Consider the following 20052-nt stretch of genomic DNA (forward strand, 5'->3'; position numbering starts at 1 on the left):
CTGTGGGAGGTCAACATGGGCCAACATCCCTGTAGAATGCTTTCGACACCTTCTAGAGTCCAATTGAGGCTTTTCTGAGGGCAAAAGCGGGTGCAACTCAAAAATAGGAAGGTGTACACTCAGAATGATCAGCCAATGAGAACAATGATTAGTTCTCCCATGTATGATTTTAAATATCTTAAAATACATACATTACAGAAGGCTAGAGTGTACATACACAAGCATGCGAGCGAGCACGCACACACACACGCACAGACTAACAGACGTTTGTACTGCAGGTGTTAGAACAGTGGTTAACACCAGGAATTGCAGACACACAAACATACAGGTTAGTGAAACAAAACACCTGCAGCAGTTTGAGTTGGGCTCTCTTCCCCTTTCACACCTGTGAGCTTCACATGCTAACTGTGTCTATAGATAGTACTTACCCACAAGACATTGAATGGACTTTTGCTCAGGTGTTCTAGAAAGCAGTCCAGTCTCATAGATCCAGTCTTTACAACAGAACGGAGATGAGCTAGAGGTTAGTGCAGTGTGGTCTGTCCACTGTCCAGTTAACTAGCGTATACTATGCTGTTCCAGCTGCTTCTCTCTATCTACCTCTTCTTTCTCACTCATTTCCTCCCTGTCTCTCCCTGTTGTTCCCCCTCTCTACAATTCCTCCGACTGCCCTCTCTCTATCCCTCCGTCCCTCTCTCTCTATCCCTCCGTCCCTGTCTCTGTCCTGATAAGTTATCAGCAGGCTCTATTACAACGCAGTATTTTGTCCCGCCCTGGAATTTCCCCCAACTCTTTTAATTGCACCTCTCTCTGTCTGGGAAAACAAGTCTGTTCCTGTCTCTCTCTTCTTCTCTAACTGTCCACTTGTTCTCCTTCCCTCTCCTGCAAAATGAAATGAGCTTTCACCTTTCCCGGCATACATTTACAGCCACACTCCCTCCTCTTCCTGTACCTGTGTTCTATGGTTTTATTACTTTATAGATGCAGTTAAATCAGATGATGTCCTTCCACAGACCTTGTAGGTCAAATTATGACACGTACCATTGATCATTTAAGCAATAAGGCCCGAGGAGGTGTGGTATATGGCCAATATACCATGGCTAAGGGCTGTTCTTAAGCACGACGAAAAGTGGAGTGCCTGGACACAACCATTAGCCGTGGTATATTGGCAATATACCACAAACCCCTGAGGTGCCTCATTGGTATTATAAACTGGTTACCAACGTAATTCAAGCAGTAAAAATACACGTTTTGTCATACCCGTGGTATACGGTCTGATATACCACGGCTGTCAACCAATTAGCATTCAGGGCTCGACCCCACCCAGATTATAATACAATGCAATGTGCCCAGGTAATAATGCCCTCACATAATAAAGGGCAAAGAAACAAGCTTCACAAACTGTTACCCTTTTTATTGGAGTTCTCAGAAGAAACTGTAACGATAAAAACAACAAGCTGGTAACCATAATAATATTCCAAAATGTAAAAGAACAAAACATTAGACTAAGACAATTAATTTAGAGATTGCCATCATTCTCAATACAGCCCCGTGTGTCTACACTAGTGGAGCTATTGCATGTCCTTATTTGGGCAAAAAGTGGGCGAGGCCTCCGGGAACATTTGTGACGCGATCGTTCAGGAATGTAGAGCTGCAGGGCGTGGCCGAGGAGCGGGGAGAGCCAATAACAGACTAGTGTTATGGACCACCTGAGTGTACAGGTGAAGGGAGCAGTGAAGAGGGGGGAGGGGCAGGAGTGTAACACAGAACCAATATTATTCTACTAAAGCATCCTCATCAGTTGATAGTTATTAACAGTCTCTCTGTGGGAAGTATAGAGCAGTGTGCCCACCTACACACACACAAGCGCACACACACACACTGAGAAGAGGTACACACCCAGAAATGGAATGGGCAGAACAGACATAGTTCTAAATTCCACATGATTTCATATTTACCGAATTGAATTGTACATGTTGCATATCGAATTTAATTCTGCACACCCATAGAACGACGAGTCCACATATTATAGAATCTTTACTTGGAGTGGAAAAGTCCATTTTACCCATTCTAATTCTATGGGACAGAGCCAGATACAAGGCTGTCTATTTTAGAGACAGGCTTGGGGAAAGATACAGTGAAAACAACCTGTGTGAAAGTTAGACACATAACAGACAGACACAGAGACAGTGCTGCAGTTCATTAGGTAGATACTGTAGAGAAGCTGTGAGTTCCCAGTGGAGAACAGACTGTGTTCCTCCAGGTGTCTTTGGGTGAAGAGGAAGCAGAACATTTGTAGTCTGCTGTGTGTCCAGAGAAGATGTGTTGGTGGGTATAGACCTTCCTCTACTGTCCAGAGTGTGAGTTTTGGTTTGGGGACAGGAGAGCTGCAGAGCGGGGTGAGATGAGGGTCACTCTCCGATTCCAAAACACGGGTGGGAGAACGCCTAGGGGAGGACTGGCGGAATTGGTCAGCGTGGCACCTGCATCTGCTGCGTGGTCTGTGATTGGCTCTGGCCGGTGACCTCGGACCCGCGGCTGGCCAATCGGCTGAGGATGTTCCTCTCCGACATCTGCAGCCTCACGGCGACGGGTGGTATACGGGCGATGGTTGCCGGGAGACGGGTGACGTCGGCCTTCATGTCACTCAGAAGCTCCTCAAGCTGTTTGAGAACTGAAGGAGAGAGACAGAGTTACCACCACCAAAGTCCAACTGACAGAGTTTAGGAAACAATGAAGAGAGGGGGAGAAATAAGAAAAATAGATGATGGAAGTGGGTAAGAACAGCAGAGACAGAAAAGAGACAATGAGAAAGAAAGAGAGCGAGTCTGTGTGTGTGTGTGTAGCCTACTGTCATGATGTTGCCCTGTTGGTGAGGTTTATGACCCCCATAAATACCTTTCCCCCTTTTCTCTCTCTACTCTACAGAATGGACTCTTGGAAAGCCCTTTTATAACATAGAGAGAGTCTGGTAACATCAAAAGGTTGGGAACGGAACATATTTCGGTAATCCAACCAGTTGAAAATATCTGTTGGTACTTAAAGAATATGATGTCAGATCAGTTGTGGTCTGAGACATTATTACTGATGACAGGACGACATAAACTGTATCTTGGAAAGTCTACACATTCTAGTTATCAGATTCACATGGAATTATTGTGCAATTTAAATGTTTAAATATGAAACTATTTGTGAAAATATTTAATTTAATTTTAGTATTTAAAATGAGAGAATCTTTTCATAAGTAAAATATGCTCAATCAGTGGCCACGCCCACGTGAATAGGCATTGGTTGGAAATTATGAACCAACCCCTTTTCTACATTTCTATAAGAGCCCCGGTGACCCAATTCACGGCGAACTAAGCCAACCTCAGCGTGAGCTCTGGTTGCGAATGTTTGAACGACTACAACCTAACGAAATGAACATTGTGTCCCGATGACGTGAGGACTGATGTCCATACGTTTGGAAGGGTGAATTTCAACGTGGAGGTGACGATCGCCACGCTGGAAGGATGAATGTGACTACATCAGCCAGAATATAGCATGAGCTTATAGTATGAACTTTGAACTCTTATTCAGTAAAGAAGTGATACATCCTTGACGTTGAGTTATCAGCAGCAGCTGTAAACGTGCGTGGCCTAGGAAAGGACGAACAATCTCTTCAGAACGACAGGGTACTACAACGTATCTTCCCAGAAATATTCTTCAAAGGACAAGGGAGATCTCTGCTGGGCAATCCAGCCTTCCATCTTCAACCAATCTATCGAAGCACAGCTCAGAGTAAATATATTTCTTGCAATTTCTTTTTCCGAATGGACGGTTATTTAGAATGCATAAGATTCTGTATTTATGATAGCATGATAGCATAAGGTCCGATAGAGATCCAATCCTTTTGTTCCTCAGACTTCCCGGGCTTTCATTCAAACCCAACCCCCTTTCTTTGTGTAACCAGCCGTCATATCGGTTTTGTCCACTAGGGCCGTTTTCTTTTAGGACATAATTAGTCATCGATGTATGATCCGTATATATTTATTTATTTTAATTTTACCCCCTTTTCTCCCCAATTTCATGGTAACCAATTGTTAGTAATTACTATCTTGTCTCATCGCTACAACTCCCGTACGGGCTCGGGAGAGACGAAGGTCGAAAACCATGCGTCCTCCGAAACACAACCCAACCAAGCCGCACTGCTTCTTAACACAGCGCGCCTCCAACCCGGAAGCCAGCCGCACCAATGTGTCGGAGGAAACACTGTGCACCTAGCTACCTTGGTTAGCGCGCACTGCGCCCGGCCCGCCACAGGAGTCGCTGGTGCGCGATGAGACAAGGATATCCCTACCGGCCAAACCCTCCCTAACCCGGACGACGCTAGGCCAATTGTGCGTCGCCCCACGGACCTCCAGGTCGCGGCCGGCTTTGACAGAGCCTGGTGGCACCAGAGTCTCTAGTGGCACAGCTAGCGCTGCAGTGCCCTAGACCACTGCGCCACCCCTGATTCAACTTGTTAGCCAGGGTTCATGAAGATAACAAAGAATTTTACGACGTTCAGATGAGACTGAATAAGGTGACGATGAGTAATTGACTACTATTGATATAAAAGATTACCACGTCTTTAAGAGTTTACTCGGAAGACAACAGCTCTATAAACATCATTCCGTGGTGCCCCGACTTCCTAGTTAATTACATTCCTATGATTAGTTTAATCAGGTAATATTAATGACAGAGAATTGATTTGATACAATAGCATGTCATATATCACTTAATCAATAGTAAAGACAGAACCCTACCTTTGTGCAGTACTGCGTTGGCAGGCTTGTTCCCTGACATGGACTCCTTGCTGAGGTGTTGGTGGGACTCAGCCAGACACTCCACCTCACTGAAGCGGGTGTTGAGGGCCATGGAGGGGTGGGCCGGGTCCTCAGACATGTTCAGGTAGGCTGCTCTGCGAAGCTGCTCCTCAATCACCAACGCCTGCTCCAACAACTAGAGTCAGAGGGGGGGGGGGGGGGGGGGGGGGGGGGTTACAGAGATGAGAGAGGGATATGAGGAGGAGAGAGGCAGAGAGAGAGAAGGAAGGGATATGACAGGAGGAGAGAGGGAAGAGGTAAACAGAGTGATTAACAGAAAGGAAGAGAGTCGGAGAGAGGGATGTCTCAACAGAACACAGAGAGTGGTTCAATAGACAGAAGCAGCCAGAAACATCCCACCAGCCCAGCGCACCTTAAACCTCCTGGCCAGGAACTTGTTCTTGATCTCCAGGAAGTTTCCTCTGCTCATCTCCCCCTTGAAGGGCTCGTTGAGGATAGCATACTTCACGTCGCTCTGCACATCCTGCCAGCGAGCGTAACCGTGTCTGAGAGGCGCCACGGTCAAAGGTCATGACATCATAATGATTCACAGTCCTCCCACCAAACCTCTGTCATCCTGCTGAGTAGCGTAGTGGTCTCCAACCCTGGTCCTATAGGTTTTAGTTCCAGCCCTGCACTAACATACCTGATCCAACTAATAACCTACTCCTCCACACTTTGATTAGCAGAGTGACGTTGGTACAGAGTGACGTTGGTACAGAGAGACGTTGGTACAGAGAGACGTTGGTACAGAGAGACGTTGGTACAGAGAGACGTTGGTACAGAGAGACGTTGGTACAGATAGACGTTGGTACAGAGTGACGTTGGTACAGAGTGACGTTGGTACAGAGTGACGTTGGTACAGAGTGACGTTGGTACAGAGTGAGGTTGGTACAGAGTGAGGTTGGTACAGAGTGAGGTTGGTACAGAGACGTTGGTACAGAGTGAAAGGATACTGTATGATGCCAGCCAGCAGCCAGTAGTCATGGCGACGATGCCAGATCTCAAATGTCTTCTTGGTGACGGTCGCCGCCCTCTCCTCGTTCTGCCACAGAGAGTGGAGCTCTGGAGAGAGAGAGAGAGAGATGTTAAGAGAGACTGAAAATGAACAAAGGACAGTTTTGCATCCCCCTGCCTCCCAATGATTACTAGTTAAGGTTAGGGAGTTGGGGAGGGTTAGCTGATCCTAGATCTGTGTGTGTACCTGTGAATCCTCCATCTGCGATGTTGAACATGAACCTCTGCTTGGTAGCCTTCTTCTTCTCCTCACTCACATTCACCGCTGCTGCTGCCACTCCTTCTTTAGTGTTCTCTCCATTCTGCAGCTTGCCAGACTCCTCGGTCTTCAAACCATCTTTCTCCTCTTTTTGCTCTGAAGGGAGGAAGAATACTGGGTTAGCACCATGTTTGTGTGTGTGTAAATGTGTGTATGGAACAGAAGAACCTACCTTTCTTGTCCTGTGCAGGAGAACTGGTGTCCATCTTCTCCTCTTTGCTCTCCTCCACTATAACAGAGAGAACACAGGTCAGGGGTCACAACCACAGGAGACATGACCTTAATACAATATCTGTGTCACCCTGACTTTCCTGACTGACCTTTAGGCTTGGCCTCCTGTGACACTGCTGTGGCCTCTGACCCTTCACCTTTGACCTCAGTGGGGGAATCCTTCTCATTGTCTACCATCTCCTTTTGGGTTTCCTTCTCTTCAGTCTCTTTATCCTCCTTCTCTTCTGTGTCTTTGTCCTTTTCTTTGTCGTTCTCTGTGGTGGAGGACTCTCCCTCTGCCTCTTTCCTTTCAGAGCGTTTTTCCATCTCGTCTGGGATTTCAATAATCTGTGAGGAGGAAAAAGGGGTGAAGATTCAGGTAGTGTTGGGATGACATCACAATCTGAGCGGAGGGTGCAGTATAATGTAATAAAGAATGTTCACCTCTGGGTCTTCTGTCTTGCTGTGCACCCTGCCGTCCTTTTCTACCTCTCCCTCCTTCTTTACCTCCGTCTCCTTGCCAGTGTCTTCAGACTTAGTGAGGTCCTCTGTTTGCGACAGAGAGAGCGTGAGAATGATTGAGTATATTTCCATTTTACTGTGTGTGTACCTGGGGCGGGGATGTTTGGCTGTCTCTCTCTCTCTGTGTGTGTGTGTGTGTGTGTGTGTGTGTGTGTGTGTGTGTGTGTGTGTGTGTGTGTGTGTGTGTGTGTGTGTGTGTGTGTGTGTACCTGGGGCGGGGGTGTTGGGCTGTGTGTCAGCGGGGGTTCCAGTAGAAGGTGTTTTGACGTCCTCTCCAGCAGCGATGGCTGCCAGCCTCCTGTTCTCCTCCAGCTCCATCATCCAGGGCATGGACCACTGGCCGTTCACATGCTCAAACTCCTGCACCTGGACATCAATACAATCAATACATACATCAATTAAATGAAAACAAAACAACAAATGATCAACTGATAACACTAATGACTGATCAGAAAAAATACCAAATGATGTAAACAAACGACATTGCTTACTTTCTTCCTGATCAATGACATCACGCCGATGCGAGTAAGGACATGTTGTCGTGACAACCCCTCCCGTGGAACTCCGTCAGCGAAGGTCTCCGCTCCGTCAGCCCCCGGCTCACAGAGATGACGCATGAAGAGAGAGACATATGCCCTGAGAGGGAGAGAGAATACTGTTATACGGACCCCTGGGAACACACACACACATAAAGACTGCACACACACAAATAGATAGACCATAGACATTAACACACACACACACATAAAGACTGCACACACACAAATAGATAGACCATAGACATTAACACACAGACTCACTTGAACTCTTTCTCAGACTTCCCCCTGAGGTCCCTGACCAGCCACTGGGTGGTGAAGGCATCCTGAGGAGGCATCCCATAGCGCATCACTGCATTCAGGAATGCCTTCCTCTGGCGCGCATTGAAGCCCAACACCTGAGAGAGAGAGAGGGGAGGGGGGGGGGTTAGAGCAACATACACACTGAAAGAGACAAAAGACAAGTGGTAAAGAGAGAGAGGAAAATGTGCAGGCAGAAGTAGACATGGCGAAAGAAAAGACTGCTTGTAGAGGGAGATATGAAGAGGACAATGTCGATTTTTCTTTTGAGTGACAGATGGTGAGAGAGACTGATAGAAGCTGCAGTCTGACCTCAATGTTGCCTCCCACTCTGGCCAACAGGGGGGGCAGCGGTTTGTCCCTTTCGTTCCTCAGCCCCTTGCGGCTTGGCCTGCGGGAGTTGGCTGGTTGGAGGGAGAAACACAGGTCATGTCATGTTAGTCTCACACACACACTACACCCACACACAGAAAATACACACATATTAATGTGTACTGACACACACAATTCATCCGGCAATAGAGTTGGGGTAAACTCCCTACATCACTATATGAGATTTTGATTGAATGACCCCTCAAAACAGCATGGAATTGTGTGCTATTTTACCCCTCTACCGGGGGTAAAGCCTTTGCAATTTTTTTTACAACCAATTGCAGATAAAAGTTGCAGACAGACCTATTTGAAATAGCATACCATAAAATATGACATGATAAGGGATTCAAAAAGACATACATTGATACATTGTTGCTGCATCATCAGTGAACTTGCTGGAAAAACTCAGTGCAAGGAGGAAACTGTGTGTATCATTAGTTCACACCTCAGAAAACGGTCTCAAACAGTTGCAAATGGTAAACAGTTTGCAATGAAGCACAAAAAAATAATTTATATTGGAAAAAATCAGGTAGGTCCTTACACGTTTTGTTCCTAGTGAATACATCCCTGATATTGGCGAAATTTAGCTAATAGCTAACTTTAACTATTTGCACATCGTTACAACACAGTATGTAGCCATAATATTACATTTCAAATGTCTCTATTCTATCGGAACTTTTGTGAGTGTAATGTTTACTGTTCATTTTTTATTGTTTATTTCACTTTTGTATATTATCTATTTCACTTGCTTTTTGCAATGTAAACATATGTTTACCATGCCAATAAAGCCCTTTGAATTGAATTAGTAGCTAGCGTACATGCAGCTACTCCTCGCTATATCTGATCTTGAAAGAGCACTCACTCACTGACTGTCGCAATTGAAACGGGCGGATGATCGAAATGAACACCTCAATAACGAAAAACGTAACCGCGAGTAGCTACTGTATCTGTCGCGCTGTAATAAAATCCGCTCTGAATGTTCTGTGACGCGAACGTCAACTGAGGCAAGTGAACATCTTCCGATTAATCTTCTGTCAACGTGTTTACCGTTTAGCATGGAAATATTTACGATTATGACAGGATTTAGAGTCGCTCACTCAACGAGAAATCTGAAGTCATTATTATTTATATTTACCACGGCGGCGCAATCGGTAACTCATCTGCCGTTCAATCAACAGATCAATGGTTCGAACGCAGAGCACAGCATGTCACATTTCTGACTAACATCGTATTAATTATTGTTTTGCCACCAAAACGCTTCTTTATATAGAATATATATTGTATTTCTTACATAATACAAATGTCCTGGATGATTTTTGTGTGAATTTCACCAATGGAAACGCTGTTCCAACAATGTAAAGTAAAAGGTATTCCACACCAGCATTTGACCTGCAACCCTTCCATTTCAAAACACGTGTAGTTTAACCAAATGTCATGTTGGCCACAATATTGACTTGACAATGATTGGATATCCATAAACTCAAAGAATAGATGTCATCATAAGTGCTTTCAACAGTTTATTCTAATTCTATGTATGAGCACCACACTATAAAATTCAAAATAAGAATTTTAACAGATCCTCAAAAAGAACATGGATGATTCACTGTACAGAATTGATATACTCTGTACATTTTGCTGCCCTGTCTTACAAGTCGATGCAGGAGTTAGTCTGTTTCTGTATAATCTGTAGCAGCCGTTTGAAAGACGTTAGCATGGGACACAGCTTCGTAACACTCCAGGTAGAACTGACCTTAACCACAGATCTATAATCAGATTATTCTATCCCCAATTCTAAATTAACTATTAGAGGGATGAACAAATATCTAAACCTGTATCAGTATCAGTGCTTTACCGCCCTTTCTAACTGCCGTTGGCCATTAAGTATTGGGTTTGTGCTTCTGCTTACTTACACTTGATGTGTGGAATAGTTTCATATTATTATAATTTAATTGGCCTGTTACAACTGGCTGACAGAATCAGTTGCTCTCTCTCGCGCTCATTCTCACACACAAATGCACACTCTTTCACATTCTGTCCTTTGCATAAAAACACACAAGCAAACACTAATTCGAACTGGCACATACAGAGATTCATTTATTTGCATGGACACATACACAGACTCATACAGTGCATTCGGAAAGTATTCAGACCCCTTCACTTTTTCAATATTTTGTTAAAATTTCAGCCTGGTTCTAAAACGGATTAAATTGTTTTTCCCCCTCATCAATGTACACACAATATGCCATAATGACAAAGCAAAAACAGGTTTGTAGAAATTTTTGCAAATGTATTAAAAATAAAAAATGGAAATATCACATTTACTTAAGTATTCAACCCTTTACTCAGTACTTTGTTGAAGCACCTTTGGCAGCGATTACAGCCTTGGGTCTTCTTAGTTATGACGCTACAAGCTTGGCACACCTGTATTTGGAGCATTTCTCTCATTCTTCTCTGCAGATCCTCTCAAGCTATGTAAGGTTGGACGGGGAGCATCGCTGCACAGCTATTTCCAGGTCTCTCATGATCGGGTTCAAGTCCGATCATGCAGCGACGCTCCCCATCCAACCTGACAGAGCTTGAGAGAATCTGCAGAGAAGAATGGGAGAAACTCCCCAAATACAGGCGTGCCAAACTTGGAGCGTCATACCCAAGAAGACTCAAGGCTGTAATCGCTGCCAAAGGTGTTTCAACAAAGTACTGAGCAAAGGGTTGAATAGTTATGTAAATGTGATATTTCAGTTTTTTTTATTTATAAATTGGCTAAAATTAATAAAAACCTGTTTTGCTTTGTCATTATGGGGTATTGTGTGTAGATTGATGAGGGAAAAAAACTATTTTAGAATAAGGCTGTAACGTAACAAAATGTGGAAAAAGTGAATGGGTCTGAATACTTTCCGAATGTACTGTAACCAATATGAATTCATGACAATAGTGTTTGTTACCTTCTGATCGCTCATCAAAGTCCTCATCTCCCTCCTCTGAGGCCACAGAGTAATCTGAGTTGTTGTCAGACTGATCCTCCTGCCAATCTGCTTATAGAATGGAGAGAGAGGGGAGGGGAAGAGAAAGGATTAGCCAATCAGAGAGTTTTAGGACACAGACCGCTCTGTTTTCAGGGGAGAAGGAAGAGAGAGTGAAGAATAGATACAATCACATAGACAGAAATTCACTTCAACCAACTTCACAAGAAAACTAAACTAGTCAATACCAAAGTCATTAACAAGGTTGGGGTCACTTTCTTGTCAATGGGCATTTTTCAAACATGAATTGAACTTCAATTCCCTTCCTGAATTGGAATTGACCCCAATCTTGTTAGAGATAGGAGAGAGTACTGAGACCATAGGAAGGAAACATCATGCCCATGCTTAATCATAGAATACTACTAGAAACACCTAAAAAACACAGGAGGACAGAGATGGGACATGGACAAACATGTAGTACGAACACAAACACACACTCAAATATAACATGAAAGATACACACTCCTATCCCACACACCCTACCTACCACACACATAAACACACGTCCACATCCACACACACAGAGTAGGTAAAAAAAGGTTGCATTGTGCAGCGCTGTTCTGTACCCCGTCTACTACCTCGTTCCTCCTGAGAGCCGTCGTTGTAGTTGACAGGCTTGCGGGTCCTCTTGCCCTTTCCCAGGTTACGGGCCAGGTCCTCCTGCTGCTGCTCATAGTGGTGTCTCAGCAGTTTCTCCCAGTAGTCTGGGTCTACTGACTCCTCCTGTTTAATCACCTCACGCTGCACCTCCTCCTCCTGGACACACACACACAGGTTAGCAATGATGGAAGGACTCGTATACTAACACACCCACACAGGTTAGCAATGATGGAAGAACTCGTATACTACCTAACACACACACAGGTTAGCAATGATGGAAGAACCTGTATGCACGCACGCACGCACGCACGCACGCACGCACGCACACACACACACAGGTTAGCAATGATAGAAGAACTTGTATACTAACTAACACACACACAGGTTAGCAATGATGGAAGAACTCGTATACTACCTAACACACACACAGCTTAGCAATGATGGAAGAACTCGTATACTAACTAACACACACACAGGTTAGCAATGATGGAAGAACCTGTATGCACGCACGCACGCACGCACGCACACACACACACACAGGTTAGCAATGATAGAAGAACTTGTATACTAACTAACACACACACAGGTTAGCAATAACGGAAGAACTCGTATACTAACACACACACACAGGTTAGCAATGATGGAAGAACTTGTGTACTAACTAACACACACAGCTTAGCAATAATGGAAGAACTCATATACTAACTAACACACACACACACACACACACACACACACACACAGGTGAGCAATGATAGAAGAACTCGTGTACTAACTAACACACACAGGTGAGCAATGATAGAAGAACTCGTGTACTAACTAACACACACAGGTGAGCAATGATAGAAGAACTCGTATACTAACTAACACACACAGGTGAGCAATGATAGAAGAACTCGTGTACTAACTAACACACACAGGTGAGCAATGATAGAAGAACTCGTATACTAACTAACACACACAGGTGAGCAATGATAGAAGAACTCGTGTACTAACTAACACACACAGGTGAGCAATGATAGAAGAACTCGTATACAAACTAACACACACAGGTGAGCAATGATAGAAGAACTCGTATACTAACTAACACACACAGGTGAGCAATGATAGAAGAACTCGTATACTAACTAACACACACAGGTGAGCAATGATAGAAGAACTCGTATACAAACTAACACACACAGGTGAGCAATGATAGAAGAACTCGTATACTAACTAACACACACAGGTGAGCAATGATAGAAGAACTCGTGTACTAACTAACACACAGGTGAGCAATGATAGAAGAACTCGTATACAAACTAACACACACAGGTGAGCAATGATAGAACTCGTATACTAACTAACACACACAGGTGAGCAATGATAGAAGAACTCGTATACTAACTAACACACACAGGTGAGCAATGATAGAAGAACTCGTATACTAACTAACACACACAGGTGAGCAATGATAGAAGAACTCGTATACTAACTAACACACACAGGTGAGCAATGATAGAAGAACTCGTATACAAACTAACACACACAGGTGAGCAATGATAGAAGAACACGTATACTAACTAACACACACAGGTGAGCAATGATAGAAGAACTCGTATACAAACTAACACACACAGGTGAGCAATGATAGAAGAACTCGTATACTAACTAACACACACAGGTGAGCAATGATAGAAGAACTCGTATACTAACTAACACACACAGGTGAGCAATGATAGAAGAACTCGTATACTAACTAACACACACAGGTGAGCAATGATAGAAGAACTCGTATACTAACTAACACACACAGGTGAGCAATGATAGAAGAACTCGTATACTAACTAACACACACAGGTGAGCAATGATAGAAGAACTCGTATATTAACTAACACACACAGGTGAGCAATGATAGAAGAACTCGTATACTAACTAACACACACAGGTTAGCAATGACGGAATAACACGTATACAAACAATCACACACAGATTAGCAATGTTGGAAGAACTTGCATACAAACATATACAAGTGTAATAACACAGACTCAGAATTATGGGTCATCTCTCCTGTTCATCACCTTCCACAGTATCTCTCACACACACACACCTCCTCCTCCTCGTCCTTGACGACGTATTGGGCCACTTTGAAGGAGCTGAGGTACTCGTTCATGCTCTGGATCTCTGTGTCCTCAGTGGACTCTGACTCCTGGTTCCTGTCCAGCAGTCTGTCTATGGCCTTGTCATCATAGTGGATGACCTGGCTGTCATCCTCCTTGTTGTCCCCTGAGACGGAAAGGGACAAGGAAAGAGAGTGGCGTACAATGAAAGAGTGTGTAAGAAAGAAAGACTGGAGAGGCCACACACATAGTTTCCAGGTTGTTAGTTTGAAGGAAAACCAGCGGACATTACGGCCCACGACAATGGGAATGACTACCTGTTTGGAGTGGACTGATCTGGTTATGGTTAGTAGTTAGTGACTCACCCTCTCCCAGCTCGTCCTTGAACAGCTCCTCTGTTCCAAACTTGAGGATGTCATCCAGCTCCTGTTTAGACATGGAACCTGTCTTACTGCCCAGCCCAGGACGTACCACCAGGTGGGTCAACATCATCTTCTTCTTAGCCACCTGGAGGAGAGGAGGGGAGGATGAGAGGAGAGTTAGTGTCTGTCTTTTACCTACCACTCTGTATGAGTCTGGTAGGCCTTGGTATACTGGGTTTACCTGAGTGATCCTCTCTTCCACAGACGCCTTGGTAACGAAGCGGTAGATCATAACCTTCTTATTCTGACCAATCCTGTGAGCTCTGCTGAATGCCTGAGAGAAAGAGAGGGGAAGAGATTGGAAGAGGAGAGGTGAGCAGGAGGTGTGCGTCGTGTGCGTGTGTGTGTGTGTGTGTGTGTACCTGGATGTCGTTGTGGGGGTTCCAGTCGGAGTCGTAGATGACGACGGTGTCGGCGGTTGCCAGATTGATGCCCAAACCTCCCGCTCTGGTAGAGAGCAGGAAGGCAAACTGAGGGGCGCCAGGAGCTGAGGAGAGAGAGAGATAGAGGGGAAGGGAGAGAAAGAGGGAGGAGACAAAAGACAAATAGTTACTTCCATTTCATATTTTTTCAAAGTTAAAGTTACTGTTCCAATTGTGCTGTCATTAGTGTATCCATGAACCCATGCGTGTGTGTCTCACCGTTGAAGCGGTCGATGGCCTCCTGTCTCATGCCCCCCGTTACACTTCCATCAATCCTCTCGTACTTATAACCCTCGTTCTCCAGGAAGTCCTCCAGCAGGTCCAACATCTTAGTCATCTACCAGGAGACAGAGACAGTTAGTGTGTGTGTGTGTGTGTGTGTGTGTGTGTGTGTGTGTGTGTGTGTGTACCTGAGAGAAGACGAGCACTCTATGTCCTCCCTCCTTGAGTTTAACCATCATCTTTTGCAGCAGAGTCAGTTTCCCAGAAGCCCTTGTGAGGGCACTGCCCTCGTACATTCCGTTTGGAATCTTTGGCGCCTCCTGCAGGAGATCAATCAATCAAACATCAGTCAATTCATTAATTAAAGCTCATCATCAAGCAGACTGCATTCAGATCAAAGCATCTTAACACATTCTGTTTAGTCTGTTAGGTTTAGAAATATAACCAACAAAATCATATACATTCAAGACAACATTTTCTCGTATACAAACACACAGATTGATGCCCTCCTTCAAGCACCGAATCAATGGTATGGCCCACGTCTCAGAGAATGGGTTGGGATCGTACCATTGCGGCTCCGGGAAAGAGGTAGGGGTGGTTGCAACACTTCTTGAGGTCCATGACCACGTTGAGCAGGGACACTTGGTTTCCTCCTCCGCGGGTGTTCAGGGCGTCAAAGTTACGCGTCAAGATGAACTTGTAGTACTTCCTGCATCACACAATTCAATTAATACCAGAAAACAAGAAATAGAATCCAACATGAGACTTCTGCAACACTACACTACTGACATTCAATCCTCTATTTCCTTATTCTCTATACTTCTCCTCTCATTAGCATGTGCTAGCACTGATTGTACTGCACTGTTGAGGGAGATAGCAAGTAAGCATTTCACTGCACCTTTTAGACCTGCTGTAAACTGTGTACGTGACGAATCCAATTTGATTTGATTGCTACCACCATCCTCCCCACCCTCCCCTCGTCCTCCTCATCACTTACTTCTGCATGGGGCTGAGCTCCACTCGTAGGATGAGCTCTGTCTTGGTGGGCATGTGTTTGAAGACGTCGGCCTTCAGTCTCCTGAGCATGTGTGGTCCCAGCATGTCATGCAACTTCTTGATCTGGTCTTCTTTGGCGATGTCAGCAAACTCTTCCAGGAACCCCTCTAGGTTACTGCAGAGCAGAGAGGGAGAGAATAGGGGACTTTTGTTATTGTTTTTGGATTTGTTCAAAAAGAAACTTCAGGACTACAAAACACTAAGTAATAGCAGCACTCCCACACACACACACACAGTAGTGTAGGCATACTGACTTGAATCTCACTGGGGTGAGGAAGTTGAGCAGGTGGAAGAGTTCCTCCAGGTTGTTCTGTAGAGGTGTACCAGTCAGCAGCAGCTTGTGCTGGAGAGGGTAGTTATTCAGAATCCTAAAGAACTACACAGAGAGAGAGAGACAGCGTTTTATACTTCAGCTGTCCTCTTCACAAAACAGGGTGATCTCTCATCTTTGACTGGTTATAACCATAACTATACTAATAAACACTGTATTCAGTATGCAAGGATATGTCATACTATAATGATTATGGTACTGGTTATGACTATAATGGTTATGGTACTGGGTATGACTATAATGGTTATGGTACTGGGTATGACTATAATGGTTACGACTATAATGGTTATGGTACTGGTTATGACTATAATGGTTATGGTACTGGTTATGACTATAATGGTTATGACTATAATGGTTATGGTACTGGTTATGGCTATAATGGTTATGGTAATGGTTATGACTATAATGGTTATGAAACTGGTTATGACTATAATGTTATGGTACTGGTTATGACTATAATGGTTATGACTATAATGGTTATGGTACTGGTTATGACTATAATGATTATGACTATAATGGTTATGGTACTTCTTATGACTATAATGGTTATGACTATAATGGTTATGGTACTTCTTATGACTATAATGGTTATGACTATAATGGTTATGGTACTGGTTATGACTATAATGATTATGGTACTGGTTATGACTATAATGGTTATGGTACTGGTTATGACTATAAAGGTTATGGCTATAATGGTTATGGTACTGGTTATGACTATAATGGTTATGGTAATGGTTATGACTATAATGGTTATGGTACTGGTTATGACTATAAAGGTTATGGTACTGATTATGACTATAAAGGTTATGGCTATAATGGTTATGACTATAATGGTTATGGTACTGGTTATGATTATAATGGTTAAGGTACTGGTTATGACTATAATGGTTATGGTACTGGTTATGACTATAATGGTTAAGACTATAATGGTTATGGTACTGGTTATGACTATAATGGTTATGGTACTGGTTATGACTATAATGGTTATGGTACTGGTTATGACTATAATGGTTAAGACTATAATGGTTATGGTACTGGTTATGACTATAATGGTTATGGTACTTCTTATGACTATAATGGTTAAGACTATAATGGTTATGGTACTGGTTATGACTATAATGGTTATGGTACTGGTTATGACTATAATGGTTATGGTACTGGTTATGACTATAATGGTTATGACTATAATGGTTATGGTACTGGTTATGACTATAATGATTATGACTATAATGGTTATGGTACTGGTTATGGCTATAATGGTTATGGTACTGGTTATGACTAATGGTTATGGTACTGGTTATGACTATAATGGTTATGGTACTGGTTATGACTAATGGTTATGGTACTGGTTATGACTAATGGTTATGGTACTGGTTATGACTATAATGGTTATGGTACTGGTTATGACTAATGGTTATGGTACTGGTTATGACTAATGGTTATGGTACTGGTTATGACTATAATGGTTATGGAACTGGTTATGACTATAATGGTTATGGTACTGGTTATGACTATAATGGTTATGGTACTGGTTATGACTATAATGGTTATGACTATAATGGTTATGGTACTGGTCATGACTATAATGGTTATGACTATAATGGTTAAGACTATAATGGTTATGGTACTGGTTATGACTGTAATGGTTATGGTACTGGTTATGACTATAATGGTTATGGTACTGGTTATGACTATAAAGGTTATGACTGTAATGGTTATGGTACTGGTCATGACTATAATGGTTATGACTATAATGGTTATGACTATAATGGTTACGGTACTGGTCATGACTGTAATGATTATGGTACTGGTTAAGACTATAATGGTTATGGTACTGGTGTGTGTCTGACCTTTGACTGGTTGTTCTTCAGCCTGTGGGCCTCATCCACCACCAGACAGGCCCAGTCTATGGAGCCCAGCACAGCCTGGTCTATAGTGATCAGCTCATAGGACGTCAGCAGAACATGGAACTTCACGGATGAGTCTTTCTGCAGGGGGACAGAGAGAGAGGGAGGGGGCAGAGGATTAGGGGGTAACAATAAAGATACAATGAGGGAGATAGAAAAAAATCAACAACAATAACAACCATGACCGCACCTTATCAGTCTTTCCCCATCCTCCCATCCCACTCGTCTCTCACCTTCATCTTAGAGGCCTTCTTGCCCCCCCGGATGGCATTGCCCTCGAAGGAGAACTCGTTCTCTCTGATGACGGCTCTGCTGTCCTTGTCTCCTACGTAGGTCACCACGTACATGTCCGGGGCCCACAACTCAAACTCTCTCTCCCAGTTAATGATGGTGGACAGGGGGGCGCTCACCAGGAACGGGCCCTTTGAATGACCCTGGAGAGGTGGAAGGTCAGGGGTTAATAGGTGAGTGAGTAAAACACTTCAGGTCAATCAGAAAAGAGAAGTGCCTAAGTCCGATTTAGATGCTCTGCCCTTATCCCCTAACACTGGACTGATCATTCACGTCGCTAGGTATTTAGCAGTTGGGTAATAACTCAACCTAGCCTTCTGATAAGACTAGGTGGACTTTTGCTTGTATTTGTCCCAGCCTGCCTTTAGGACAGAGTCCCTCTTTTTGGACTAGTTCCCTTTGATGGGCGGTTTTATTGTTTGTCCAAGGTTTGGCAGAACCCCTACTGAAATTATTTACAAGGGAAAGCAGACTGGACGAGAGACACAAACACTATATATATATACTCTATATATATATATATCTCACTCACACACACACACACACACACACACACACACACGCTGAAACACATCGCTGTGGAATCAGATGACCACATCCTTTTGCCTATCCAGCACACACAGACCCCAATACAGACCCTAACAACACACCTCTTTGTAGAGTGAGTAGAGGAAGACAGCGGTCTGGACAGTCTTGCCTAGACCCATCTCATCAGCCAGTATAGTGTCAGTGGCCTGAGCCCAGGAGAAACGCAGCCAGTTGAGACCCTCCAGCTGGTAGGGGTGCAGCGTTCCCCGTGTAGTGTCCAGGTAGTCTGGCTGATGGTCAAACTTGATGGTGGGCTGGAGGGGAAGTGGAAGATAAACATCTTCATTTACATCACAGAAACATGAATCAATGTGAATGGGAGATTTGGAAGATTCACATGAAAAGGAACAAGGAAGTAGCCGTACTTACATCCACCACAGGGTTAGCAGGGGGTTTCTCACTCTTCTTCACTTTAGCTATCTTCTTCAGCTTCTTACCAGGCCTGCCCTCATCTCCCAACATCAACTCTCTGAGAGAGAGAGATGGAAGAGTTGGTAGGTAGAGAAAGATGGAAGACATGAAGAGGATTAGATTATTGCTTCAGGTTACTCTAGGTTGATATAGGCAGAAATGTCAGAGTTTTGTGTGCATGCATGGGTGAGTATGTGCATGTTTTTGTGTGTGTGTGTGTGTGTGTGTGTGTGTGTGTGTGTGTGTGTGTGTGTGTGTGTGTGTGTGTGTGTGTGTGTGCACCTGTGGTTCCAGTAGGTCTGCTTGTATTGGTCGTACTCTGGGATGTCCATCTCCTCACTCTCCCAGGAGGCCTGGTCGTAGGCCAGATCCCTCCACTTGATCAGGAAGTGCACGTTGTTCTTCTTATCCACACTGGAGAGAGGAGGAGAGGGGAAGGAGAATGATGATATTATGGTTTACATCTGTATTGATACAAATAGGATGCAGAGGTGTTAAACAAATTATTGCAATTTTTACAACAAATAAACAGCCATTTCCTTTACAGAACTGGCTTTGACACGCCTGTGTTAGGTGGTAGTATGTTACCTATGCTGTGTTGTGTTAGCGTGTGAATC

General features: G+C 43.9%; 3 protein-coding genes across 5 annotated transcripts in view; 1 reads left to right on the top strand and 2 right to left on the bottom strand.

The window, feature by feature from the left end:
* Window positions 1-701, bottom strand: part of LOC120048592 (tyrosine-protein phosphatase non-receptor type 6-like) — a 33511-nt gene extending 32810 nt beyond the window's left edge. Inside the window, exon 1 of the mRNA XM_038994687.1 lies at window positions 429-701. Within this exon, the coding sequence (XP_038850615.1) occupies window positions 429-439 (11 nt within the window). The 5' untranslated portion in view covers window positions 440-701. The remainder of the gene's footprint in view (window positions 1-428) is intronic.
* The window catches only part of LOC120048605 (cell adhesion molecule 4-like), a 752359-nt gene that overhangs the window by 427213 nt on the left and 305094 nt on the right, over window positions 1-20052 (top strand). The window lies entirely within an intron of this gene.
* Window positions 1394-20052, bottom strand: part of LOC120048587 (chromodomain-helicase-DNA-binding protein 4-like) — a 49305-nt gene continuing 30646 nt past the window's right edge. Inside the window, exons 14-41 of one of the 3 annotated variants that reach the window (XM_038994678.1) lie at window positions 19718-19849; window positions 19394-19493; window positions 19087-19278; window positions 18379-18579; window positions 18089-18226; window positions 16159-16280; window positions 15846-16019; window positions 15416-15557; window positions 15037-15168; window positions 14846-14963; window positions 14567-14691; window positions 14386-14478; window positions 14148-14289; window positions 13773-13948; window positions 11662-11839; window positions 11006-11092; window positions 8004-8095; window positions 7656-7789; window positions 7347-7491; window positions 7065-7221; window positions 6778-6881; window positions 6444-6681; window positions 6296-6352; window positions 6052-6219; window positions 5804-5912; window positions 5221-5353; window positions 4788-4983; window positions 1394-2674 (exon numbers count right to left, since the gene is read on the bottom strand). In XM_038994678.1, coding sequence (XP_038850606.1) covers window positions 2472-2674; window positions 4788-4983; window positions 5221-5353; window positions 5804-5912; window positions 6052-6219; window positions 6296-6352; window positions 6444-6681; window positions 6778-6881; window positions 7065-7221; window positions 7347-7491; window positions 7656-7789; window positions 8004-8095; window positions 11006-11092; window positions 11662-11839; window positions 13773-13948; window positions 14148-14289; window positions 14386-14478; window positions 14567-14691; window positions 14846-14963; window positions 15037-15168; window positions 15416-15557; window positions 15846-16019; window positions 16159-16280; window positions 18089-18226; window positions 18379-18579; window positions 19087-19278; window positions 19394-19493; window positions 19718-19849 — 3988 coding nt within the window. In that variant the 3' untranslated portion in view covers window positions 1394-2471. Of the gene's footprint in view, window positions 2675-4787; window positions 4984-5220; window positions 5354-5803; window positions 5913-6051; window positions 6220-6295; window positions 6353-6443; window positions 6682-6777; window positions 6882-7064; window positions 7222-7346; window positions 7492-7655; window positions 7790-8003; window positions 8096-11005; window positions 11096-11649; window positions 11840-13772; window positions 13949-14147; window positions 14290-14385; window positions 14479-14566; window positions 14692-14845; window positions 14964-15036; window positions 15169-15415; window positions 15558-15845; window positions 16020-16158; window positions 16281-18088; window positions 18227-18378; window positions 18580-19086; window positions 19279-19393; window positions 19494-19717; window positions 19850-20052 lie in introns of all 3 variants that reach the window. The other 2 variants (XM_038994676.1, XM_038994675.1) reach the window with 2 other exon arrangements.

This window comes from Salvelinus namaycush, chromosome 5, assembly GCF_016432855.1.
Source record: "Salvelinus namaycush isolate Seneca chromosome 5, SaNama_1.0, whole genome shotgun sequence".
NCBI classification, from domain to species: Eukaryota; Metazoa; Chordata; class Actinopteri; order Salmoniformes; family Salmonidae; genus Salvelinus; species Salvelinus namaycush.